Source organism: Malus domestica, chromosome 05 (assembly GCF_042453785.1).
Source record: "Malus domestica chromosome 05, GDT2T_hap1".
NCBI classification, from domain to species: domain Eukaryota; kingdom Viridiplantae; phylum Streptophyta; class Magnoliopsida; order Rosales; family Rosaceae; genus Malus; species Malus domestica.
The window spans coordinates 29835737-29862795 of record NC_091665.1 but is presented as its reverse complement, the minus strand read 5'-3'; the positions used below and the strand labels follow the sequence as shown (position 1 = coordinate 29862795).

Here is a 27059-nt window from a genome sequence, read left to right as displayed (position 1 = left end):
AATGGATTCTGATAGGAAGCCTCAAGGCCTACACCTAAGGCCCCACAAAGGCACTTATTTGGATTCATTCTATTCTGCGGTCTAGATGGTTTGAGTATAAGAACGGACTCTAATGGGAAGCCTCAAGGCCTACACCTAAGGCCCCACAAAGGCACCTATTTGGGTTCGCTCTACCTCTCAGACTCGGATAATCAGAAATATAATAGTTATAAGACTCCGACAACCATAAAGACCAAATATAATATGCTCAAGTACTGGTTTAGTTTGACAGGAAGCCTCAAGACCTACACCTAAGGCCCCACAAAGGCACCTGTTATATCTAACACGGTTTCTCGGGCATATGCATATTCACAACTAAAACTTGACATCCATTCGACATCTGCCATGCTGAAGATGGCAGTGGCACGCCTGAGCACTAAAATGTTAACCTTGATTGTGAGCCTCAAGGCCTACACCTAAGGCCCCACAAAGGCACCTCTCAAAGTTAACGATGTCCTTCTCTTTCAGCCTTGCCCGAAGAGTCTTGCCCGAAGAGTCTTGCCCGACAAGACTTGCCCGACAAAGCCCGACAGGAAAGCAGGAGTCCGACAGCAGCCCTCAACCGGCGCCGAACCTCCAGGGGAGCTGTGTGCTCGTCGGCCAGGAAACATCCCCGACGGGAATTCCTGCCACGAACAACAACTATATTTTTTTTTTCTATTTAAACGCATCCGGAATGCTACTCAGAAACATAATTAAAACACACACTCAGATAGAGAGAGGGAGAGAGAGAGATGGAAAAAAAAGGTCGTACCCAGTGCACAAGGCTCCCGCTTTACACAGAGTCTGGGAGAGGTGAATGCAGGAGAAGGGAAGCCATATTGCCAGAAGAGAAGGTCAGTTAAATGCTTGATTCTTGAAGATATTCTCCAATGCTTCCGGTCTCTATTTTCAGGCACCACTACTAGTAGTACCACCCCTGACCCTTTTGCCGGAGTCTTAACCGACAACAGCGACAAGGCCGAAGCATCCAGTGCCAAGAAGATTATGATCATCAGCAACCACGTTTAGTTTCGCATGCAGACGACAGTATTTAATGTAAGAGAAGTTGAGTTTCACTAGATAGTACGTACACTTATAAACATGCAACTGTATATTTTGGTATATGTATTTCGTAATTTAACAACTGGTCGCGTGTTCTGTATCTTCGGGCTAGATTTTTGTTCTGCTAGTTCAGTTGCCACTGCTTTGATATATGTTGGAAGTTGATTGTAAACTTGTGGAGAGCAAATAGATAATACAAGATGTATCTGAAATCTCCTATGTATCCGGATTCTAAATTGGATTTCTTTTTAACTCGCCATTCAAAAATTTTAGGATACTCTGGATGTTTTAACCGTTATATTCTAATTTTTATATTTTTAAACAAAAATCCAACCGTTAAAACACATCCCATACTTTGGACACCGTAGAAAATCCTGTGGAGGTAAATCGAAATATCACAAGAGTTGTATATTGTTGAGTAAATCGTATCATTGGGGAGGGTAAAACTATTGTTATTGAGGGTAGTACCCAACACCCCCCAACCTAACTTTTTTGTCTCGACATCAGTAGTCCCTCTTTCTCGATATATCGAGAAAGAGGGAATAGTTGATTATGGGCAGGAAGGAATAAGTATGGTATATTATGGGCTACGCTTCTTATTTACCTATATTTTATGTTTTCCGTTTCGTTTTAGAATAAGATTTAACCTAGAATGTGGAATCTATTCCTTTCCTCACTTTATTAAAAGAAGTTGAAGATAGATAGTATAAAATAATTAAATTCAAAATGTTAAAGTTGCTACCATAGAAAGGAGGTGATGGTTCCTAACTTACCACTCCCGAGTCTCCAACTCCAACATAAAAAAGTACGCTTTTTAGTTTAGCACTGAGCTTTCCAAACGCTTTAGCCAGTGGATTTTTGTGGCTCCTCACAATACTATACCTTTTGGGCTTCTTCTGCTCCTTATTCTCTCTCCCTTTTGGTAATGGGTTCTTCTTTGGCCATTCGTGTTAATCTAAGGTCTCGTTTGGTGGTTCGGATTAGTAGTGAATTTTATTAGCTTAATCCAATCCTATTTTTGGTGATCAAATATAAATTTGAATCCAGATATGATTTAATATTCTAATAGATATAGTATTAGGTGTTTACTCGTGCGTTTTGGGTTCGAAACTCTCACTCCCTCTTGTAAATTATTATAACAGTTTTGAATTCTCCTCTCTCCTTAATAGTAAAAATATTATAAAAAAAAATCTGAATTTGAATATTTTTTTTTTGAACAAGTGATTATCTACACTAAGGTGGAGGGATGGGCTTAGAGCCTCACAATGGACTAGTAATAATATGATTTGAATTCGCCTTTGATGTGAATCGAACATTAAGACCTCTCATTTACAAGTGAAGGGAAATATCATTAGCCCATAGTACTAAGTCGCAATGTAAATTTGAATCGGATACGACCTGATCGCTCGTACCCACTCCGACCCCATGACCCAAGACCCAAAACCCGGGATGGTTAATGTTACCCTCTCCAGTCTCGCCTCCAATGCCATCCAATGCAACCCATCAAACAAAAATATAAAATAAAAAACTAAATAAATGTAATCCAATGCAACCTAATTAGTAGATTATGTGGCTATAGGTTACTGTTTTGGGGCTGCTTTCAGTAACCTATAGCCACATAATTTCTCTGCTTAGTTGAATTATGTGGCTATAGGTTACTGTTTTGGGGCTGCTTTCAGTGTTAGTGGACTTGGCTCAACTTCTACTTGTAATTACTGTGGAGCCTCTTTCTAGTTAGTTGTTTGTTTGGGCTTTGTATTGCTTGATTTTGTAATGAAATGCTGCGTTGACAAAAAAAAAAACTTGTAATTAGAAAGAGGACCCAATACTTTGTCCTATGGTATAAACTTGCAATTACAAAGAGGACCCAATAATTTATCCTATGGTATAAATCTATTTTCTGTTCAGTTTTTTTGGTTTGGTTTTAATTCTGTTCGACTTATTTTAGTGGATAATAAACAAATTGACAACGTGAAGTTAAAGCACTACCTAAACAGACGTCTCTTGTATGCAAAAGTGAACAAATGTAGTTTTTGGATTGATAGCAAAAGAGAATTGGAAAAAAAAAAGGGAAGGGGGTGGGGACTACTAATAAGTCGTTTAATAGCAATTCCATCTATCACTGTGAAAGACCAGATTGGCCTGTTCTGTCATAAGTACCTCCCTATTCCGCTAAGTGGGGTTCGACAATGGGTTTGAGTCAATAATTGGAAAATTTCCTTTTCTCAATCTTGATTCGCATAGAAATTCAAGAACTATAGTCCTAGGTGAACTGGGGAAACCCAAAATGACACGGGTGTCGTAGAATTACTTAGTTTAGATACCATATGAGTAGGCTCGGCAAAACCCTTGAGTTTCACTAGATAGTGCCGATAAATCTCATGATAGGTACCCAAAGATACACTGCATAAGCACCAATTTTGGCTATCTAAAAATCGGCAGAGTTTCTGCTACCTCGAAGCCAATGCAAAAAGTGCGTTATTGGGAAACAAAGGCAGAGAAACAGGAGGCTGAAAAGGTGGGATGAGTGTGGTGGTGAAAGTGGTCATGGTCACGGTTTCACTTGTTCGGATCATGAAACTTTTGCACTAGCAGCTGTACTAGAGGCTTTTTAGGCACAAAAAGAATTGGAGTGTATGCAGTGTAGTATCACACTGACCTGTTTTCTTCTAGGGCCGAAATGATCGTTGAAATTTATCTTTCTAACTGTATACATGTATCAGAGGAAAAAGGCATTTGAGGAAACAATGCAATGGAATTGTTGCATCAATTGCAAAATGTTACTGGAGTCCCATTACATATGTGAGAAATAAATAATAAAACCCGGCTTGCGTCAATGTATTCGAAAAATCAACACCACTCCAAATTAGAAGAAACATAATCCACCATATTCTTAACACATCCTACAACCATGTCACCTACGAAGAACGAGTGCTGGGTGGAGAAAATAAAGGGCATCTAAGGGAGCCCAGTTCTCGATGAAAAAGATCAACGATCTCCCCAGAACCATAGGTAATGCAAACATTCAACAACGGAGTGTGGAGTTCCCTCTCATTCCGCTTCAGGTGAGCCGCCAGGGACCAGCTGCATTGTGCACAAACCATTAGACAATTTATAACAATAGTTTGAACATCTTTCATCTATGTTTTATGCTGGCTCTAGCTTCTATTGAAAAGGCCAAGTAGAAACCATGAGCTTGCAGAAATAGTTGCAAGAGTAGGTTGTCAAATATAAGGCGAGAAAAGAAAAAGGCTACAAAAAGTGTAGTACTATACTTGACAATGAAAACCTAACAATCACTTGCATATTCACCGGAAATTCAATTATTTCATCCAGGCAAATAAAGACCACCCATGTTTAACTTACAATGGCAATATTGTTTCCGTTAAGTAAAATCTGATCAAGCTTGGTTATACGTCTTCCTTCAGGAGTAATCTCACTGCACATCCAAACAAAACAACAAAGGCCCTGAATATTAGCACGCATGACAGATCACAAAAGTGGAAAAACCATATAGCAAATAGGGGGAATGAACATAACTAATGACTAACATAAACTAACTACTAATACAAATACGATGTATGCCAGATACATCCTAGTCCGATTTCTCTTTTGATCCCAATACATTACAGTACGTTTGATATGACCAATGAAAAATAAGCGAAATGCGAAAGGTAGAATGCGCAGAAAACAGGAGGCTGGAGGAGGAATAAGTCTGCCTTTTTATTGCTTAGTTTCTTCAAATATTACATTTTTAGTTGCAATTTTATACATCACGTAAAATGTCCATGTAAAACCACTGTTGCATAGAAGATTCGCATTAGAAGTCTATCTACCTTATGAAAACAACTTGTATTCAACATAATGTCTAATTACGAAATGCCCTATAACTAAGCTTAAGCAATTCCATGACTTTGCCAGATTTCTCAATCTAGTATAAATCGATGTATCAACTGTTCCATTTAAAAGCCAAATCGAAGTATTTTGGCATCCAGATAAGAAAAAATCATAAGAAAATAAAGATATAGAGTAAAATTATAATATACAAACGAGGTTGTATTCGACTATTCACAATGCGCTTTACCACCAATCAAAATTAACCTTCAAAATTAAAAACCTTAATTCCCATTGTATATAACTAAGATTCGAAGCTCTAGAGGCTGTCCTGCATACTTCGACATTAAAATATACAAGTATTTGGAGTATTTGGAGTATTGGAGTTTCTCTACAGAAAAGGAAAAGGTCATGAGTGTATCCCAATAATACAACAGCGAGAGGGATCCCAGAATGGTTGAATTTCAGCGCGACACGTGTCCCACCCTACATGTGGCAAGGTTGTTGATTGGCAGTTTGTGTGAGCATAAACCAACAAAGGATGAACGAGTCGTGCTATAGCACAATGTTCTTGACCATCTTACAAAACCGAAAATATTATCAGATGTTTGCTTGTATAAATTGGACTCGTAATGTCTCTCCTCGATTTCCAAAGGGAGAGAGAGAGTAGACCTAGCTCCTCAAATAGTATTTGTTTTTAATTATTTATTTTTCTTTTCTTTTTTTTATTAATATTATTGCAGCCAATTAATCCAGAGAAATTAAGGGGGGAAATGAAAGGGAATGGAGTGGAGTTGGAAGATGAACAGATGCAGGACCAAACGATGGTATTTAGTAAACAGATTTCTGTCAGCGCATATGTGCTTAGTAGCACCAGTATCCATCAATCATTCACTCACATTCGAGACCATGTTGACCTCGGACACAATAGCAGCCAACTCTTCATCGGTGATTGCCATGTTAGCATGGTTATTGTTGTTTCCGTTAGCATTATTTTCATCATTGCAATGATAACAATCTTGTGCATTGTGAACAAATTTGTCACACACATAGCAGGCACCCTTAATCTTCTTTAGATTCTTGCCTTTAGGAGCAAAGACAAATTGTACAAACTGCTTGGTTTTCGGAGCCTTATTCTTCTTAAGCTTGGCCTTGGAGTTTCCTCCCTCAACATAATTTGCATTGGTATCAATGGCAGCAAACCCACCAGTGCGGTCTGGCTTTATGTGGTCTTCTTTTACTCGTAGCCTCAGAATCAAATCCTCCATATTCATCTCACGGCGCTTATGCTTGAGATAAATTTTGAAGTCATTCCAGGAAGTTGGCAATTTCTCGATTATCGCCCCAACTTGGAAATGCGCATTGATCTCTCATTCCTCAGAGTGCAATTCATAGATCAATTTTTGGATTTCTTCGAGTTGAGAGACAACATATTTTGAATCCACCATAGTATATTTGAGAAACTTACCGATAACAAATTTCTTTGAACCTGCATCATCAATCTTATACTTTTTCTCCAGGGATTCCCACAACTCCTTTGCAGTCTTGCATAAAGAATAAGTGTCGTAGAGATTGTCGTCCAAACTATTCAGAATATAGTTCATACAACAAAACTCAGAATGATTCCAAGCTTCAATTGTCATGACAGTCTCTTTAGTCATTGGATTCTCATTAGACTTCGGAGCTTCTTCCTTGACAACATGAGCGAGATTCATGGTTGTCAGGAAAAACAGCATCTTCTGTTGCCATCTTTTAAAATCCAGCCCTTTGAATTTCTCAAGCTTTTTAGAATATTTTGGCACAGTGTCTGTCATGCCCCAATCCCAACATACGTCCAGGATCGACACATGACGTCACCAAATACTCGTATATCTCACATACCCCATCTCCATGATATGGCAAATCACAACTCGAGAATCAAATTGCAAAGTAATTTTTCGTTTACTTTATGGTTGCATCTAACCTCCTCGTTAGACTGTCTACGTACCCTCAATAGGGATCAAACAATTCGTAGTTCACTTATCACAAAATCAGACGTTTATTCCACTAAGTTCAAGCAGAAAAGCATAGCATTCCTCAATCATTTATTATAACCTGACAACATGTAATTCCTGGACTCAGGCTACATAACCAACCCCCATGAAAACATGATTTCTCTCATATCCAACATATAAATCATTATGTCTCATCATGATATCGCAATTCACAACATGCATCGTATTTAAGAACCGACGAAACACAAAATCATTCTCTAGCCGCATTAATTAATTAATTTGATCAAAGTAATAACAATTATTCCCATATCTTCTAAATTCATACCTTATGAAATCATAATTGAATCGTAGAAAATCCCGAAAGAGCACTCAAACATCCCACATCTTTTCTAACTCAATTCACAAGATTCTCGAAACCATTAACACAAATATATATAAACCTAAGGCTAGAGTGACACAGTTAGGCCAAGCCTACTTCTCCAAATAATGGAATTTTAGACTAATCCATGAAATTCAACAACCTCGGGTTCCGGACCACTCAACAGAACCAAACTAAATATGATCGCCTATCAAATGTATCAAGTACAACTAATCATCATCACCTCTAGAATGTGTATGGTCCCCTATCGCGGATATACCAAGCAGAACCATAGGCATAATCTCATCGTGCAGGCAATGATCACCCATCGCAGATATACCAAGCATGATCACCTCTGAATACATATGGTCCCCCATCGCGGATATACCAAGCAGGACCACATCCTAACTCTAGGTAATGACCACCCATCACGGATATACCAAGCATGATCACTCCTGATACCACCTAGCATGCGTATGGTTCCCCATCGCGGATATACCAAGCAGAACCATATGTGCAGTCTAATACCATAGGCAGTGATCACCCATTGCGGATATACCAAGCATGATCACCCCTAACAGTCCCCCATCGCGGATATACCAAGCAGGACTATATCATATAGCTCTAGGTAGTGATCACCTATCGCGGATATAGCAATCATGATCACTCCTAAGCATACATGGCCATAAGGATCGCCCAACGCGAATTAACCAAGCGCGATCCATATATGGTATGGTCCCCCAGTGAGGATTAACCAAGCAGGACCACTAGTGATCCCCTAATGCGGATTAACCAAGCAGGGTCAAGTTAATCAGGTCCCCAATGTGGATTAACCAAGCAGAGTCACACCTACAGAACTGTTAGGCAGTGATCACCCAACGCGGATTAACCAAGCATGATCACCCCTAAGTATAAATGGCCATAAAGATCACTCAACGTGGATTAACCAAGCTCGATCCACATATGGTATGGTTCCCCAATGCGGATTAACCAAGCAAGGCTATCCATGTACCACTGCTACATGGTGCAGAAAATTCAACACACAACCTACCCACAACTCAACCCCTATGGGTTACAACGTAGTCACTACACCATCAATTTCTCATGGCCACCAATTAATACATCACACAATCATATAAATTCTACATAATACATCTAATAGGATTCTAAGATCACATAGGAATAGCATTTATCATACTTATCATTTACATTGCTAAAAAGAGATAATTAAACACACATATATCACAACCATCATCAGTACACAAGCCAAATCATGTTCATAAACATAGGTCTATGGCTAAATATATAAAAATCACATTTCAATAGAAATCACACTTATAAAACCAATTCATATTCACAACGGATACTAATATAAGAATTTAAGGTAATAACCCTACCCCATATACTTAAGTCACTCTTTAACCAATGTGGGTCCACTAGACTTCACTTAGTCTCCCGTAGTACCAATTTTAGCATCCAAAACATTTCGGGACATGTTGACCAAAAGTCAACTTTCGGTCAACAATAGGATTCGCAACTCCACGTAATTCAATCCAAAAGATCCGCCCATCGGATTTTGGATCCATAACTTCTTAGGGTCCTCATTATTCTCATAGAACAACATACTAATTTCTCATCGAGATCCAACGGCCGGATCTCCACCAATTGATAAAATTAGGTGATAGTTAACAATTAATTTTTCTAACTTAGAAATCCAATTCAGGAAGATCCCTACGTTGGATTCCCGATCCATCAGTTCCAACTATCTTCAAATATTACGTTCTATAATGCATTAAAATTTGGTGAGGATCCAACGGTTAGATCGTCGATTCAAATTTTGATCAAGTGATGTATCGTAATGAAACTAAGTTCAAACAATCAAATCACTTTATACGGATATCAATTATGAATTTAGCTCATCTAATTAGACTTAAAAAGACATTATCGGTCCACCGCCTCACACGGCGGCCGGCCGCCACAACTCACCGGAAAATTCAACTATTTTTAAAAATTACTAAATTTTACAGAAATGAAGATCTCAATAAGTAGAGCAAGTTTCATACATGTGACCAAGGCCAATTTGGCCGGGAAAGGCACCAATTTCACTCAAACCGGCCGGAAACCCTAGAATTGGTAAGCTTCGATTCTCCTTCCTCGGTGTTCCACCGCCCCTATAGATGATTGAGCTTTGTTCCAGGGCTCATGGGGAGTCTAAGGGTGGTTGAGATCGATAGAATTTCATACAAATTTGGCGGATTATCACCAAGCACCTCACGGTGCCTTCGCCATCGTACACCCCAAAACGAGCCTAATCCCATCGAATATTTGATGATCAATGACGGAGAAGAAGCGGGATGGTGTTTGCAGGAAATGACGGGGTGTGGATCACCGGAAAATCGACGAAAAATGGTCCGAAAATCAAGCAGGTTCGATGGGGAATGCGGGTCAACCCATTTCCCCCCTTTCTTCCTCTCTCCTTTCCCCTCCTTGCTCTGCCATCTGATTGGGCTGCTCCCCCTTTTCTCTCCCGCACTCTCTCTTTTCTCCCCGCTCCCTTGCTGCCACTTGGCAGCTTTTAAACATTTATTTATTTATTTATTTCCCAACAACTAAAACATCTCTAATTTCTTCGTTAAAAATCCATTTCACGAACGGTTTTCGCCTACGCATTCATGAGATCGAGCTCTATTCAAAAATATAATTTATGCCCTCGAAAGGTCTATGAAATTTAAATAATTAATTTCCAAACTTCAAACTTCCTCATTACTACTTTAATTAAAACCTCAATTCAAATAAATTAATATAAAATCTCAATAATACAAATACGTAAATTACAACAGTGAAATCCAGGAACGGGATTTCACAGTGTCATTCACAGTCAATGATTGTTGATCCATTATTTGTTTCAAGATTGTTGGATAAATATCAACAATCAATGATAAATTTATAGATGCTAATAAATAATAAATGCGAACAACTAACCTAATAGAGTATGAACAACAAAATAATATTAAACAGATAAATTGATGATCGAGGCTTGCGTACCGCAATGTCCTTGAAACAGATATTTCACCCCTACTCAGTGCTTATAGTTCTACAGACGTCTGCTCACCAAGATTCAACGATCAAGTCATAATTCTAGCACCGAAAACTTAACTTCTGGCAAATTTCTTTGCGGTTCTCTCAGTAAGAATGCTTTTTGGATTGTAGAAGGAGAATTATGTTTTTGTGTTCTAAATGTCATGCAGATGAATGTATATATAATAGGATTATGCATGTTCGCAACAGGCATGAAGAAGGGATGCATCTGTTGGGAAACATCTTCTTAGAAAGGTGTTTGCTCTCTGCGTTCTTTCACCACACTTCAGACTTCATCTAAAAAGATGAGTATGTTGGTAAAAGATATTAATTAATTAAATCTGAAATTAATTAAAAATAATTAATTAAGGAATTTAATTATTAGAGTCCGAGCCCCAAGGCCCAATGCCCATCTTTTGATAATTAATTATATATTAATTATCAATTGATTAGTACACCCCAAAACTCAAACTCAAGGATGAGCCCAATTTTATTCTTCATGGTCCATCACTCTAATCACTTTCTATAAGGGACAAAGCCTTATAAAATGAGGGAACTTTTTGGTAGTAACCAATGTAGGACAATGAAATTCTACTTAAATTTCATTACACTTCAATTTTATAAAATTATGATCAATAATCTTAATTGGTTTCTCTTGTTTTTTTTTTTTTTTTTTTTTGTAGGCTTCTATATTGCAGAATAATGATGAGTACTTCGCCAACCTCTCTCAGCAGCAACCGGACACGCCAATGGAGCAGCTAACACTAGATCCAGATGTGTCTCTATAGTTGCTCATAGATAGGGGTGGGCAACAGAAGCCCGAGAGTTTCGTGGCCTAAGATCTAGTCGAGTTCGAGACCTCGAGAGATCTTCTTCATCTAGCTCTTAGCCTGCAAGTGGTCGTCTTCCAGAATGTAGTAGTTGGAGATGGAGTTAGAGGCCATGCGCCATCAAGAAGATGTTGCGAACCAGCAAGAAAAAGCTCGGAATGAAGTAATGCGCCAACGGAAGGATAACTTTTTACTGTACATGCAAGAGATGACAAAAATATGATAATCGGACAAGTTAGGTTCGTCGAGTCAAGTTGGTCAAGGCACTTCATGCAACAAAATAGTCGTCGATAATTCATTGGGCAAATAGTATTCACCCGACAAAATTTTATTTTACGTCAGGCAAACGTTTGAACGACGACTTTTGCCCGACGAATATCTGTCAGACAAAACATTAGGCGAAGAAACTTTATTTGACCTTTCGTTTGAAAAGGGTTTTTTTTTTTTTGTAGTGCACTTGTTGTGAATAAACAAAATACTACAAAGAAAAACACTTGAAGATTAGGGTTATACCATTAAAGAGATAATAAGTTAATCATGTTTATTTAACTAACGAGTATTACGTTTTTAGAGTTGTTTCTAGTTAAAGACATTGGGTTACACTCCGAGTATTAACGCCATATTATCTTCCGTTTAAATTTTGATAGAGACTAAACTCGGGAGACAAATCAAATGTTGTACGTAAAGGGCGGTGCTTATAGATGACGCTAAAGGGCGGTGCGTATAGATGACGCACTATAGATGACGCACTCGAGATGCAAACATTTTTCCAACTAGTGCACTGAACATCCCCATCCTTTGATATTAATTATATATTAATTATCAATTAATTAATACATCTCAATGCTCAAATTCAAGGTTGAGCTCAATTTTATTCTTCATGGTCCATCACTCCAATCACTTTTTGTAAGGGACAAGGTCTTATAAAGTAAGAATTTTTTTGTTATGATCAATATGGGACAATGAAATTCTACTTAAAATCTCCAACATCGTTAGCACTACACTTAAAAAATATACAAACATGAGTTGCTAGCACCAGGCACAGGCAGGGGTTTGGTGCGGCCTCTAATGCCATAAAACTAAAAGCGCGTAATTTATACGTTCGCGTACCGACGTTGACATACACGACCAAAATGTAAAAGAGCCTACGTCTCTCTTCATCTTGCCTTCTTTGCTGCTTTATTTAAGCTCATAAAAGTACGGTTCACAAGCACACAATGAGCACACACTGAGACAGAGAGAGATGTCAGCGAAGGCAAGTTTAGAAGCAAAGCCAAAAGGGATGCTGATGAAATTGAACACATCTCAGAAAATAGACAAGAAGCCTGATGAGCAACCTTATTGTTTCCAACCGCAAGCAGGCGTGACAGCGAGCGTAATTCCAGCAAAGAGGAGGTCAGTGAAGCGAATGATTCTTGATGATGTCGTCCAATTTTTCTCTTCGGTTTTCACAACCGACAAGGCTAAAGCGCCAAACACCAAGAACAAGAAGATGATCAGCATCAGTTAACGTTTACCCAAACCCTACCATGGCTTGTACTTATGTAGACGCCATTTTAGGTGCCGTTGGTGTTTTACATCTGGCTATTGCGTGCATTAGGGGTTTAAATGTCATTTGCATATCATTCTTTACTTCCTTGGTGTAATTTATTTGGGAATTAATACTTAAAGAAGAATGTTGTATGGTGATAAATATTTAATTCTTGTTTGAAATCTTTTGGTTTTCTGCTTTTTTTAATAATTTATTATTATTAATATGGTTTAACAATCCGTCTCTAATTTTATGAGTTTATTCACTTTAAAAGAATGGATTGACCTATTTTCTACTTGTAATTACTGCGGGCTTCATAGCAATATTCATGAATTTTGACAATTTATTTTCGCTTTTTAACAACCAAATAAACTTGAAATTACAAAGAGGGCCCAATAATTTATCCTATGGTATAAATCTATTTTCTGTTAAGTTTTTTCGGTTTGGTTTCGATTCAATTTGACTTATTTTAATGGATAATAAACAGACTGACAGCGTGAAGTTAAAGCACTATCTGAACAGACGTCTCTTGTATGCAAAAGTGTACAAATGTGGTATTTGGATTGACCGAGCAGCACTGTCAAGAGAAGTGGAAAAAAAGGGAAAGGGGTGGGGACCTTGAGAGAGCATCACATTTGGATATCTACACAAGAAAGCAATACACTGACTGAGTAAGCACCAATTTTGGCTATCTAAAAATCGGCTGAGTTTTTGCTACCTCCAACCCAATGAAAAAACTGCGCAATTGGGAAACAAAGGCAGAGAAACAGAAGGCTGAAAAGGTGGGATTGGTGTGTGCGCTGTGTAGTATCACACTGACCTGTTTTCTTCTGGGGCCAAAATGATCGTTGAAATCTATCTTTCTAACTGTATATATGAATCAGAGGAAAAAGGCAATTGAGGAAACAATGCAATGGAATTGTTGCATCAATTGCAGAATGTTACTGGAGTCCCATTACATATGTGAACAATACAGAATAAAGCCCGGCTTGTGTCAATGTATTCGGAAAATCAATACCACTCCAGACTAGAAGAAACATAATCCACCATATCCTTAACTATCCTACAACCATGTCACCTACGAAGAACAACGAGTGCTGGGTGGAGCAAATAAAGGGCATCCAGGGGGGCCCAGTTCTCGATGAAAAAGATAAACGATCTCCCCTGAACCATAGGTAATGCAAACATTCAATAACGGAGTGCGGAGTTCCCTCTCATTCCGCTTCAGGTGAGCCGCCAGGGACCAGCTGCATTGACGTTGTGCACAAACCATTAGACAATTTATAACAACAGTTTGAAATCTTTCATCTATGTTTTATGCTGGCTCTAGCTTCTATTGAAAAGGCCAAGTAGAAACCATGAGCTTGCAGAAATAGTTACAAGAGTAGGTTGTCAAATATAAGGCGAGAAAAGAAAAAGGCTACAAAAAGTGTAGTACTATACTTGACAAAGAAAACCTAACAATCACTTGCATATTCACCGGAAATTCAATTATTTCATCCAGGCAAATAAAGAACACCCATGTTTAACTTACAATGGCAATATTGTTTCCATTGAGTAAAATCTGATCAAGCTTGGTTATACGTCTTCCTTCAGGAGTAATCTCACTGCACATCCAAACAAAATAACAAAGGCCCTGAATAGCATGCATAATAGATCACAAAAGTGGAAATACCATATAGCAAATAGAGGGAATGAACATAACTAAGGACTAACATAAACTAACTACTAATACAAATACGCTGTATGCCAGATATATCCTAGTACGATTTCTCTTTTGATCCCAAAACATTACAGTACGTTTGATATGACCAATGAAAAATAAGCGACATGCAAAAGGTAGAATGCGCAGAAAACAGGAGGCTGGAGGAGGAATAAGTCTGCCTTTTTATTGCTTAGTTTCTTCAAATATTACATTTTTAGTTGCAATTTTACACATCACGTAAAGTGCCCATGTAAAACCACTGTTGCTATAGAAGCTTTGCATTAGAACTCTATCTACCTTATGAAAACAACTTGTATTCAACATAATGTCTAATTAAGAAATGCCCTATAAGCTTAAGCAATTCCATGAGTTCGCCAGATTTCTCAATCTAGTATAAATCGATGTATCAACTGTTCCATATAAAAGCCAAATCCAAGTATTTTGGCATCCAGATAAGAAAAAATCATAAGAAAATAAAGATATACAGTAAAGTTAATATACAAACGAGGTTGTATTTGACTATTCACAATGCGCTTTACCACCGATCAAAATTAACCTTCAAAATTAAAAACCTTAATTCCCATTGTATATAACTAAGATTCAAAGCTCTAGAGGCTGTCCTGCATACTTCGACATTAAAGTATACAAGTATTTGGAGTATTGGAGTGCTTGGCATTGTACTAACAGATTATTAGAGTTCAATAATCTGTAAGAGCTCAATTCGGACTTCCAATCAACTGCTTACCATGAACAATTTTCTAACATAAATACTAACAAAGAAAATTCAGATTTTCCAAGCCAGTAAAAATTGTCTCTGCCACAGCGCATTCCTTGTCCCCTTCTTACACTATTTCTTCTATTCCTTCAATCTTCTTTTAGCCAGTGCACCGCCACCTTCATTGGGTTTGACCATATTACCACCGTATTATTCACCACCGCCATCGGATTACTTCACGTTGTTCAGTGATGAAAATAAAAATGGGTGCCACATTATGTGAAGTGAAGCTTTGTGGGGAATGACAGCATCAATGACAGCACATGGGCAATTTGGTGTAGGAAGGGATGGAACTTGTAGCCTTGTTCTAGTATCAGTGCATTTGGGGATGGTATGTTTAGTGTTGTGTAATCTAAGTAATGTGGATATGGAAGGAAGACTAATCTAAGTTTAGGGGATAAATGGGGTTTAGGGAGGGTTCTAGCCTTCTAGGGTACTTTAAGTAGTTAATCTTCTATGTTTAACTTTGTTCAGTGCGTTGTATATTTTTGCTCTTTTAATCAATATTAAAAGAGTTATTAGCTTTGTAATGTTTGGTCTATCGTTTATCGGCTCTTCTTTCTGATGTGTAAAGTAGATTTTGCAATGTATCTTATTATTAGATCGTGACTAAGCATTTTCAGCTGTTTAGGCATGAGTGCTGTTTAAGATGGGTTCAAAGCTCAGATCAAAAACCAAAAAGTGGGTTCAAAGCCATGTGTCCAAAAAATGAATAAGTCTTTTGTTCGGACTTAGTCACTCATCCGACCACTCCCAAGGTGAATAGTTCCCTAGGGGCTCTACCGCGATATGATATATCTCACTAAAATCCCATATCCAAATTAGACCCAATTCATAACTTTGTACTCCCTTCTCCTTTTTCTAATCTTCCCATCAATTAATCAAACATTTAAAGCATTTACAAAGCTAAAGACTCAATGTTGTACCAAAAAAATCGAGATAAAAATCCCCCAAATTTTTAGGGTTTCATAAGAACAGAATTAAAGGAGAAATTCATACTATTCGGTGACGTCTTCGAGTACCATGTTGACGTAGACATCGAAACCCCTCAGAGTCCCTACGAGCTCCTTGTCACCCTTCATTATCACCCATATCTTCGAGCCTATGCACCGGTCGATCAACTCTGCGCATTTTCCAGGAAAAGACCTCAAATTTTCCGTTTAATTTTCTCGAGAAAAAACGGGAAAGTAGAAAGGGGAACGAAGTGGTCAAAACCTGATGGGAGTAGCTGCGAAGGATTGTTGGCGGCCATTGGAAGCGGAGTGAGGCGGTAGCAAACGAGTTGGCGGCAATCTTGGTCTGTCAGAGAGTGGGTTCGGAAGTTTGGACTCGAGACTTTGTTAGTGTGATTGGCAAAGTCCAAACTACCCTTGACGACTTTTTAATATTTCTTTTCTTTCTTTTCAACATTTGAATTTGGTTACCACTTACAAGAATAGATTTTTTCGGAATACGAGTTGATATACAACGTATTATAATACATTATAATATATATATATATAGTTTACTGTTTGTTTTTTTTTAACTATAGATTTTGTTAGATTAAATGTTAGATTAGTCATTAAAGAATTTGAATTCACGTTGTCGTGCAAAAATTCAACACCTTTTCACTTGCAAATCTTTCTAATACCCTTTTTTGTTATGATTACATGAAAGAAATTTCCCAAGGCTAATCTTTAAAGATGTTGCAATCTTCTCCATTTTTTAACCAATTGTCAAAATTGGTGAATTTTTTCGTTCCACTGAGGGTAAGTTTCGACATTGAGGTGAGACAAATTACCAAAAAAAATTGATAAATTTGATAGTTCAAAGTAAATTATCACGTTTAAAAAATTCTTAGAGCTCAATACAAACCAAAAATTGAAAATATAAAATTAGAAGAAAATTAAGAGTATATTATTATCAAATCTAGAGCCTTAGATGTAGAAACATATATTCTTAACCGACTTAACTACGAATTTCTTGCTCATTTTCTTTCTATTTGTCTTATATTAAAATAAAATGATTCCACAGATCAACATATAATAATATATTAAACCTACATATTGGGTGAACAAATAATAGTGTCCAAAATGTGAAAAAGATGGTGGAACTAGCATGAATCATATGACTCTCACATATAATTATCAAACTTACAGATTCGATAAAATTATTGTTTAATTTGATCTAATAGGAAATTTGTTTTTCTTCATCCAAATATGTGATTGATATATTTGTTATTATTTTAAAATTTGGCCAAAGAATTAAAAGGTGAGTGGTAACATGTTATTCTCGAAATCGCTACATTTATGCTTAAGTATTTTGGTGCACCAGGGTTAGTACTCAAACAAACCTATGTCACACGCTAATTATGTTAAACAAAATATTTTAGAATTTGACATTGTCTCCATAACACAACAAATAAAGAAACCTAGTTGAAGATGAAGGAGATATCATGAAGAAGTTTTTCATGATACAAATTTAGTTGTAATTATGGAAGGGGACGTAACGTATTTGTTTGTTATTGTCAAAAGATAGATTTTATTAAATTTTAATAGCAATGTTTACATCTTTAGCAAGAATATTAAACAGAAAATCAGGACAATAACTTCCTATAAATAAGAGCCACCATGCAAGCAGCAAATGAAGCAACCGAGTGAGCAGCAAGATTACCACCCACAGAACAAACAAGTAATTAGCGGTGTCATTATTTAGGTTTTAGCTCTTCTTGTATTTTATAGATATAAGTTATCATTTAAACAATGAATTCTCAATATGTTTATACGTCTCGAGATATGAATAAAATTATAATTAGGCTCCATTGTTTTTTGGTCAATGTACACATTTTAAGTTGCTTGCATGGACTAAATTACACAAACCATTCTTTAAACACAATCCATTTAATCGAATATTATTGGTGTTCAAAGACTATAATTAAACGTATAATCAATGCAAAATCGTTTCTAGATGGAGGATCAAAACGCAAGACGGAATGGACCTGCCAGTGGGTCCCACATCCTCCCGATTGCCGCCACGTGTCAACAACAGGAAGTGGAAGTAGCCTAGACCGCTCCATCCATGGGGAGGTTGCAACATTAGTGCTTACCCTCCATCTTCCAACAAACGCATTATAAAAACCCTAATTTCATGTGCCGTTTCCTCATCAAATTTCGATCCAAAATCTCAAGCAATTCCTTCACGCAGTCTCTCTCTCTCTCTCTCTCTCTCTCTCTCTCTCTCTCTCTCTCAACCCACAGCCCCAAATTGAAGGACGACGAAATCAAATCATTAATCTTTGTAAATCCTCATTTTCTTTGCGCGTCTCATTTTTTGGAATTTTCAGTTATTTAATTTATGTTGATCTGATCATTTTTTGGGTTTGATCTAGTTGGATCCTTGTTGAATTGGGTGGTTGATGGATTTTTGTGTTTTTTCGGACCTGAATTTGATACCTTTTGTTTGGTTTATTGAATCCTTTGATGATTGGAATCTCAAGTGTGCTAAATTTAGGATTAGGGTTTGGATGCAATTTTGGGTTTATCTGTGGGGTTTAGGTTTAGATGCTGATTTTTATCTGGTAAAGATTGGATTTTTGTAATCTTTTAATGACCATTTTGATCCCTACCCGTTGCAATGCTCAATTTCTGTTTAAAAATGCTTAATTTGCTCTGATTTTTTTTTTAGTAATTATTGCTTGATCTTTGAATTTCACTAACTTTGTATAATATTGTGCATATGAAAGGGGGCGGATGGATATAAAAAACTTTTAGAATCTCTAAACAGAAGGTGTGAGCAATTTTAGAATCTATGAACAGCAATAGAATCGGTGCAAAAATATATCTCCAATCTCACCGATTTTTTCATGGTCTTTGAAATTTCAGTTCAAAGGTCATGTGGTCTGATACATGTATACATGATGTTTCTACTAATATTGCTTCTATCTGTTGCTGAATAATGCCATGATTGAACTAAGGTGTTATGTACATGACATCGCTTCTGTCTTGTCGTATAACTGCAGGTCTCAGCCTCATTTGTGACCTTGTGGCCTGAGACGTACGTCGTTATAATAAATCAAGAATTCAATTCCTTGAAGCTCTGTGCCGTTGTCCTGTCGCTGCATTGTTTTTATCACATTTTGGAGCATTTGTAAGAGTGGTTGCATTCTGATTTCTGTTAGAGACAAGTGCTTGCATCTGATTTCTGTTAGAGTCAAGTAAAGATTCGGTATTTTTCAGTTGGTAAAGCAGTAGAGATCAGAAGCCCAAGTAGGGAATTTATTTAGAGCTTTGCCTTTTGGTAAGTGTATATGTAGTTCAATGATCCTTTATATATCTGATATATTTCAAATCATACGTGTGTTATATTAGGGGTGTTTGTTTGGATAGGTAATTATTCTGATTGCACGTAATGTTAAGTTTCTTGGGAACAAGGGAATTGCAGTTTTGGCAGTAATAATTTGATAAACCCTTCATATTAGCTGACTGTTCTTCTTTTGTATTAGACTGATTGCATTCTTTAAGAAACTTGGAACCCGATTGAACTTTCTTTTGTACGTTGTTATAGACCTAGATTTTGGGTAGGTTCTTATATTCCCACTAGTCAAATTGAAATTGGCAGTGGTTCAAAAGTTGATTCTTACTCTTGATTTGAAAACATATTTTTATGTGAATTGGATGGGGAAGGGATAATGTGAAACATTATACAGAAACATGTACCATAAAACATCTGTACCCTTCGCATTCAACATCGATTCGTCTATTGTTTTTATGTGATAAGAGAATAAATTGCTGCTGTATACAACATGACCGTATTGTTTTCCCCCTGCTTATCTAATTGATGAACATTGATTATGCCTGATAGTACTTATGTAGTAATAACTTTAACTTGCTTAGTAAATCGAACAGTGTTTGCAAGATGGCTGGTGTGAAACGAAGATTAGATACTGATTCAGATATTCGTGCTCTTAATAAAGAACTGGATGCCGTTTCATGCCCTATCTGCATGGACCATCCGCATAATGCCGTTCTCCTGCTTTGCAGCTCACATGATAAGGGTTGCAGATCTTATATATGTGATACAAGTTACAGGCATTCAAATTGTTTGGACCGTTTTAAAAAGATGAGAGAAAATACTATGAACAGTCCAACTCTACCCAGTCCTTTCCCTATAAACCGTTACGGTCCTCGTATTTCTGATCTGAACATCCCTCTGAGAACAGACTCAAATGAAGCTAATGAAAGTGACAACCTGATTGAAAGCAATTCTGTATTATCTGTTAATTTACCTGGACCTCCACAGCAACATGTTATTCAAGATTTAAATAGGCCTTTTGAAGCACAACCAGAAGGTGTTATGGAAGTGGTTGATTCTGAGTCATTTCAGGAAAGGGATGAACATGATGATTTGGATGGGGAAAATTCACCGGAGTCACAATTGAGCTTGAAATGCCCTATGTGCCGAGGAGCCATTCTTGGATGGGAGGTTGTGGAAGATACCAGAAAATATCTTAACCTGAAGAAGCGAAGTTGCTCTCGGGAATCATGCTCATTTTCTGGTAACTACCAGGAGTTGCGCCGGCATGCCAGGAGAGTTCACCCAACCACCAGACCCTCTGATATTGACCCATCTAGAGAACGAGCCTGGCGACACCTTGAGCACCAGAGAGAATTTGGTGATGTTGTGAGTGCTATTCATTCAGCCATGCCTGGTGCTGTTGTTGTTGGAGACTATGTTATTGAAAATGGAGATAGGCTACCAGGTGGAGGGGAAAGTGGTGCAGGTGAAGCTAATGGGCCTTGGTGGACTACCCTGTTTTTGTTTCAGATGATTGGCTCAGCTGACCGTGCTGGAGAACCAAGGGCTCGATCAAGGGTTTGGACAAGACATAGGCGGTCAGCAGGTGCTTTAAATGAACGCCGGTTTCTTTGGGGTGAGAATTTGTTGGGACTTCAAGATGATGATGATGATGATGATGACGATGATGAGGACGATGATGATGACAACATGCCCATGACTAATCACAGAGATTTGTCTCCAATCCCCAGAAGGCGTCGACGTTTGACACGCTCAAGGTCCGATGAGGATCGACCATGAGAAGTGCCCTTTTTATCTGGTAAAATTTACAGTTCCTTGACCGAAAATTGATGTATACTGGATTTGTATATCAGATTGCCTTTAGTTGACCCCATTGGTGTCTTTGGCAATTGTTGTTCCAGTAACTGCAGAAAATCCGTCAGATGAGACCGCCTGCTCCAAGAACTGCGGTTTAAGAATCGCATCAGCTTGTTGGAACTTAGAAGAGTCTTGAAAAAGATCAAGCTGATCGTTCTGGGACAATGGCGGTGCTAATTTGAAGGGGATTCTCTCAAGCCCGTGTTCTCTTTACCGGTGGGAGGAATGAGCCTCTGGTTCACGTCTAGCAGCCCGAATCCTCTTTTTCAAACAGGAAGTGGCAGCCAACAGAAGTTGAGCCATAACTCATTCACCTTCTGGTCAACACGAGGCCAAAGCTATCCTGTACATGCGTGATATGGTTATGAAGTTGATATCAGTTCTACTCTATGCGTGTTTATAAATAACATTAGACATTGTTTGTATTGAAATGTAAATAGCATATGCATCAACGAAATTCCAGTTTGTATTAAGGATGGAAACTTTCAATTCATTTGTTTCGACGTTGTATTCAGCTTTCGATTCTCATTCAAAGATTGCCCACTGGGGAACTAAATCACCCCGAATGCGGCCAATTCTACAGAATGTCGTCCAAGGTGAAGAATGACCCCGTCAAAACTCTCACACTCGAAAACTTTCTCGCGTTCGTGTTGCTGAGCGTTGTGAAAGCTTGTGAGAGAACGTGGATGATGTTACAACCAAGAGAGGCAAGCAGAATATGATATGAATGAGAAAACAGTGACAGGGTTGTTGAGAGCAACTTATTCCTTCCCAGCACTATGCATTTCTTGGGGAACCAAATACTAAGATCTAAAGTTAAGAGGAGCTTGTGCCACATCACTCTTCCTTGGCCCGATTTTTCCTCAAGAATGTCGTGTACAATGTAATTCCCACATTGATTTTATTTGCTTCAATGGTGGAGATTACTGTGAGTTGCAGATGCAGTTGCTGCCACAAGTTTAGGGGAGCTAACGTTTTCCCATCAAGTCCCAATGAAAATGAAAGGGCAGAGAAGCTCAGACACAGACGAAATCTCCACAAGCAAGGCCTCTAGGCCTCTAGTTTGGGGCAAAATCTAGAGTATACCCGGTTGTATAATTCCGCTCTCATTCCACTCTCCTCACCTTGCACATTACGCAACCATTCACGTGATGTGAGAAATAGAGTGGAGAATATACAGCTAATTACCTGAAAGAATCCCCAAACTTAGTTTTTACTTAAAAGTAATTAAAAAATAGTTATGAGAGCATATCTGCATATGTTCTCAACTCACCTCCATGTGAAGCACACCAAGTTCTTGCAAGCACCAAGTTAGTACAACTGACACAGCCCCAAAATATCTCCTTCCCACATGCTCAACTCAAGCAACATGTAAATTCAATATTAATTTAATTTTACACATAGGAACAATTATGTGTGCGTATAGATAAACGGTGTTAGCCTTAATCATTTAGCTCTAATCAGTTAGTAAGTCAGCACAACGCTAATTATTCATTTTCATTGACTTCAACGATGTAATTCTAGTATCCGAACCTTCCTTCTCGTAAACATTCATCAAAATCGAAAACCGTTCGTCAACGAAGGTTACCTCGAAATGTAGATGTATGTGTAGTTCGGAAATAGATGGAGAGTTGCCTGGAAATGCAGCCATACCCAACCGGCCAAAATACTGAAAATGTTATGGAATCTGGAAGACGGTGATGACCCTTTTCTTCCTTAATTTGTCACATATTTTTTTAACGCATTTCTAATGTGTTAGGGAACATGATTTTCCCAATTCTCCACCCCATCTTTCTTTTGTTTGATCTAATTCTAGTCTTTAATATTAATGTGAATATATAATCCATTTTTGTGTCCTCCTGCTTGCAAGTCAAGTTGCAAGGACAAATTGTTATCTTAATAAACCTTGCAATAATTGGTCTTCTATGCCAACTATTTGTTAGAGCTTCATTTTTACCCCTCGCTCGCAAAACTGAGTTTAGTAGAGTAGATTATTATTTACAGGTGTTGATTCCACCAGTTTGTCAGGGCAATACACTCGTCCTCTCTTCTTCGAATTCTCTTTTCCGTAGATTAACACAAGTGTAAATCTTAGACTAAGTAACTTTGTGGGGGTAATATATAAAGGGGGACCAAATGGGAGTGATGAACCATGGACAAACAAGTGTATGGCTAAAACAAAAGCCACCAAAGCTAAACACATTTGGGTTCTTAATTAAATTAAATCCTTTACTTAACCACCACATGATCATCTTATATATATTTTTCCCCCATGTTACAAAAGAATCCCAAGCCATTGATCCAATCCTTCCCCCACTCATTGCTTAGTTGTCTCTCAATATTATTATTTTTTATGCAGATTCACTTCTAATATCATTTGTCTTCTTCTCCAAAAGGTCCCAAACCCTAGACAGGAATCTTGAGCATGCAGACAGCATAGGCAGATCTCTCTGTGCTGTCCATTTGACCAGAAAACAGTCATCAACTTTCTCACTCCTCCATCTACTTCTCACTGGTCACTCCTCACAACTCACAAGCATTATATAAAGGAGGATCCAAATACAAGCGATAACCATGCAGGTAAAAAGAGTGTAAATATTTGTATATGTCAACGCAAAGACATAGCATTTTTGGATCAAAACTGATCTCTCTTATAAACATAGCAGCTTCTTCAATGGCTATTTGGAGCTAAAGTTGGACAAGAAAGGGAGGAGATTTCTAGTTCTTCCAACAAGAACGCAACAACTAATGGTAAGAGATCAAACTCGATTTACTTATTCGGTGCATTTCACTGATAATTGTTAATTTTAGTGAGAAATGTTTTAAGATAATAGTTGGTTGGAATAACAGTTGGGTTTATGTTTTGTTTCTTTGATCGAAACGGTGTTTTAAGTGTTTTCTAGCTATGAAAGAGAGTTTTGACCTTTAACATTAGGACTTTTTTTTACTAACCAATTTATGAACTTTCTATCTTCATTTTCAGATCAAGAAGCTAAACCAAATTACATAATCGTCTTTAGGCGCGGTAGCGCCAGTGTTTATCGAAAATCATCAAAAGGAGTTGAAGAAAGCAAATCGGGTAACAAGAAGTTCAAGCCGTTTACCTTTCTATGTCGAAAAGATGTCGCAACGGCTTGCTTTAATAGCACTCTTCAGCTAAAGAGACTTAATAGCATAAACAGAAGGCAGGGAAGGCAGCATTGGATTCAATCTATGAAGATCATGAAGAAAGAAGATATTGCAAGAGGTCTGGGAATTAGTAGCACCAAGGCGGATTCGGTGAATGTAAGCAACAAGGTTTTACCGGTGAATGATTCAACGTTATCAACCTCGACGAGAACAAACGAACAATGTGGCTTACCGGAGAAGAAAGAACAGCTTAAAGGGGACAAAACCAGAACCCTTTCAAGAATGAAGGAGCTTCTGAGATGGGCTGCTGCTGCAAAATCAGACAAGGGTGGAAAATTCATCGCTCGAAAGGTACAAATCTAAATTTTTGTTCAGTTAAAATTCATTGATAACCATTTAGTTTTTAGTTTTAGTTTTTTATTTTTCTTATATTTTGTACTGCATGGACCTATTGATATATAATATGAGAGAAGCAGGTCCACAACCGTAATAGTTATGCAGCCATATGTTGCTGTTGTGACCTTCTCTAGCCATTAATGTTCAAACTTACCACCACACATTGCAACTAGAGTGAATGTTTGTTACCTCCAGGTGGAAATCAAAGTTACATATTTTAACTGGTCCTAAATCATGCCGAAATAGCTTGCTTAACGCCAGGTTTCTCAGAACGTGCTCGTTGAGTCTTAAAAGTAACATATGCCGATCTATGATTGATATCGTTTATGGTTGAGACTTAACTTGTGTTGTTCCATCCAGGTTAAGCAATTTCGAAACCGGGGAACTCTGAAAGCAGTACCAGATGATGATCAACCAAGCAACGACTCGCCGAAGATCAGCTTCAGATGGGATTTGGAGAGCAACTCCACCACTTCCTCTGCCTATACAGCGCTTTCAACAGCATCTTCACTCAAGAATGATCAAATCATAAGCCTTCCATCTTTGAATTCTACAAAGTTTCAAGACCCGGATCACTTGGAACCCAAGAAAGGGAACTGGATCACCTCAGACTCAGAATGTAACACATGCTTCCTCCTATAGTTTCTGCCTAATCATTTCTTTTTTGTTAATAACTTGAAATTTATATTGCTAATACTCTATATATTCAACTAATTAACCCTGGAATTATGATTTTGCTTGAACAGTTGTGGTGCTAGAGCTATGAAGATCTTTCATATCCATCGACGGCCGGAATATCGATCAACTGCTTAGTGATTGTATCATAATTATTAATTGAAGATGTTAAATTTTGTGAGAGATTTAAGATTTGAAAAGCAAAATCAATGCAAGGAAAGGATGTTTATGTGATTTTCTTAAAAGAATGCGATCTTCACTAGTATTTCATGAAAATAGTCATTCAGCATAAATAAGTGAACCTCGAATTATACCATTTTTTCTGTCTGCATCCTGCATGAAACAAAGGCAGAAACTAATTTTACATTCACACCAATTAACTCTACTTTTGACTTTTCAAACAAATCAACAAAATAAAACTAATGTTCCAGTTGATAAGTACACAGAAGGATGTCCCTAACTTAAAAGTTAATCGGTTGGTTAACCCAATCTTAAGATAAATTACATTAATATTTCTTCAGATTTAGCGCATACTCCCAGCTAAACATTACGATTTGGAAGATGATAGAGACTACCTAACATCAAGATTATGCAAGGAAAAACATGCGTTAACAAGATTTGATTTCTAATTCAAACGAAGAAAACTTGTGCCGTCCGGCGGCTATAAATAGCAACACACGCATAAGGAGTGGGTGAAGAAAGTTGAGATTCTATCATAAAACCAATTGATAATATGGGGAATAAATTACTTATAAGCAAATGCAAGGTAACTCTTTCTTATGGGAGATTGATATTGTCAATATGCCCCGTCACATATGGCGAATTCTCAAGCCTAGCACGTAAAAAAGACAAATCGGTCGTGGAGCACGTGTGGTCGATGAGCTTCACATATGGGACAACCTACTCTGATACCATGAAGAAAGTTGACATTCCACTGTAAAACTCATTGGCAATATAGGAAGTAACCAAATTATTTATAAGCAGATGCAATGTTCATTCTTTCTCCGATGTGTGATTCATACTCTCAACAGTGGGGTCTCTCCAAGCACTGACTCGACCAGTATTGGAGAGTATGGGAGAGCTCGCCAAGCCGCACAGAAGAATTTTTCTGAAGGGAAGACCTTGAAAGAACTTGAAACAAAGAGTGCTAGAGAGAGTTTATGAATACATGTGGGTATGATTGTGAAGATGATGAAAGACTCCAAGGCATGCAGTAACTATGCTATCTTTCAGACTTTATTCGCCCTCACATGTCACATGTAGTGTGTAAAGAGGATATGTGAATAAGACTTGTGGTACAATGAAGCCCGACTTACCCTATTGTTTGTCAAAGTATTGCACATTCATAAGAAACCCCAAACCTACCGATCGCCCGAGGTCCCCATCCGACCGGTAGCCCATTCCAACCCACCGGTCTTTGGTTCCAGCAATTCTCCAGCTAGTGTGACTCTTGGATATTGGGCCACAAATTCGTAATATAGAGTATAGGCTTGGGTTAACGGTTGAATAATTGGGCTATTG

General features: G+C 37.9%; 4 protein-coding genes across 9 annotated transcripts; 2 read left to right on the top strand and 2 right to left on the bottom strand.

Annotated features, from left to right (window-relative positions):
• Positions 1-5804: 5804 nt before the first annotated feature.
• Positions 5805-6731, bottom strand: LOC139196196 (uncharacterized). The gene is made up of 2 exons (XM_070821865.1): positions 6386-6731; positions 5805-6265 (listed from the first exon to the last, which is right to left on the bottom strand). The coding sequence occupies exons 1-2, from the start codon at positions 6729-6731 to the stop codon at positions 5805-5807; spliced, it is 807 nt and encodes a 268-aa protein (XP_070677966.1).
• A 6874-nt stretch (positions 6732-13605) lies between these two features.
• On the bottom strand, positions 13606-16597 carry LOC103435810 (sm-like protein LSM5). Its single transcript, XM_008374227.4, has 4 exons — positions 16404-16597; positions 16188-16311; positions 14243-14315; positions 13606-13955 (listed from the first exon to the last, which is right to left on the bottom strand). The coding sequence occupies exons 1-4, from the start codon at positions 16438-16440 to the stop codon at positions 13923-13925; spliced, it is 267 nt and encodes an 88-aa protein (XP_008372449.1). The 5' UTR covers positions 16441-16597; the 3' UTR covers positions 13606-13922.
• A 1647-nt stretch (positions 16598-18244) lies between these two features.
• On the top strand, positions 18245-21831 carry LOC103435811 (uncharacterized). 6 transcript variants are annotated; one of them, XM_070822559.1, is made up of 4 exons: positions 18245-18464; positions 19186-19463; positions 20207-21279; positions 21392-21831. In XM_070822559.1, exon 3 carries the CDS (start codon positions 20286-20288, stop codon positions 21258-21260), a length of 975 nt encoding a protein of 324 aa, XP_070678660.1. In that variant the 5' UTR covers positions 18245-18464; positions 19186-19463; positions 20207-20285; the 3' UTR covers positions 21261-21279; positions 21392-21831. The 6 variants fall into 6 exon arrangements, with proteins under 6 accessions (XP_070678660.1, XP_070678657.1, XP_070678655.1 ...); XM_070822556.1 differs by having other exon boundaries at positions 18247-18464; positions 20072-21279; XM_070822554.1 differs by having other exon boundaries at positions 18250-18464; positions 20072-21279; positions 21383-21831.
• Positions 21832-23627: 1796 nt separating this feature from the next.
• Positions 23628-25814, top strand: LOC103435812 (uncharacterized). Its single transcript, XM_008374234.4, has 5 exons — positions 23628-23918; positions 24005-24089; positions 24322-24818; positions 25224-25482; positions 25610-25814. Exons 1-5 carry the CDS (start codon positions 23913-23915, stop codon positions 25627-25629), a joined length of 867 nt encoding a protein of 288 aa, XP_008372456.1. The 5' UTR covers positions 23628-23912; the 3' UTR covers positions 25630-25814.
• The last annotated feature ends 1245 nt before the right edge of the window (positions 25815-27059 follow it).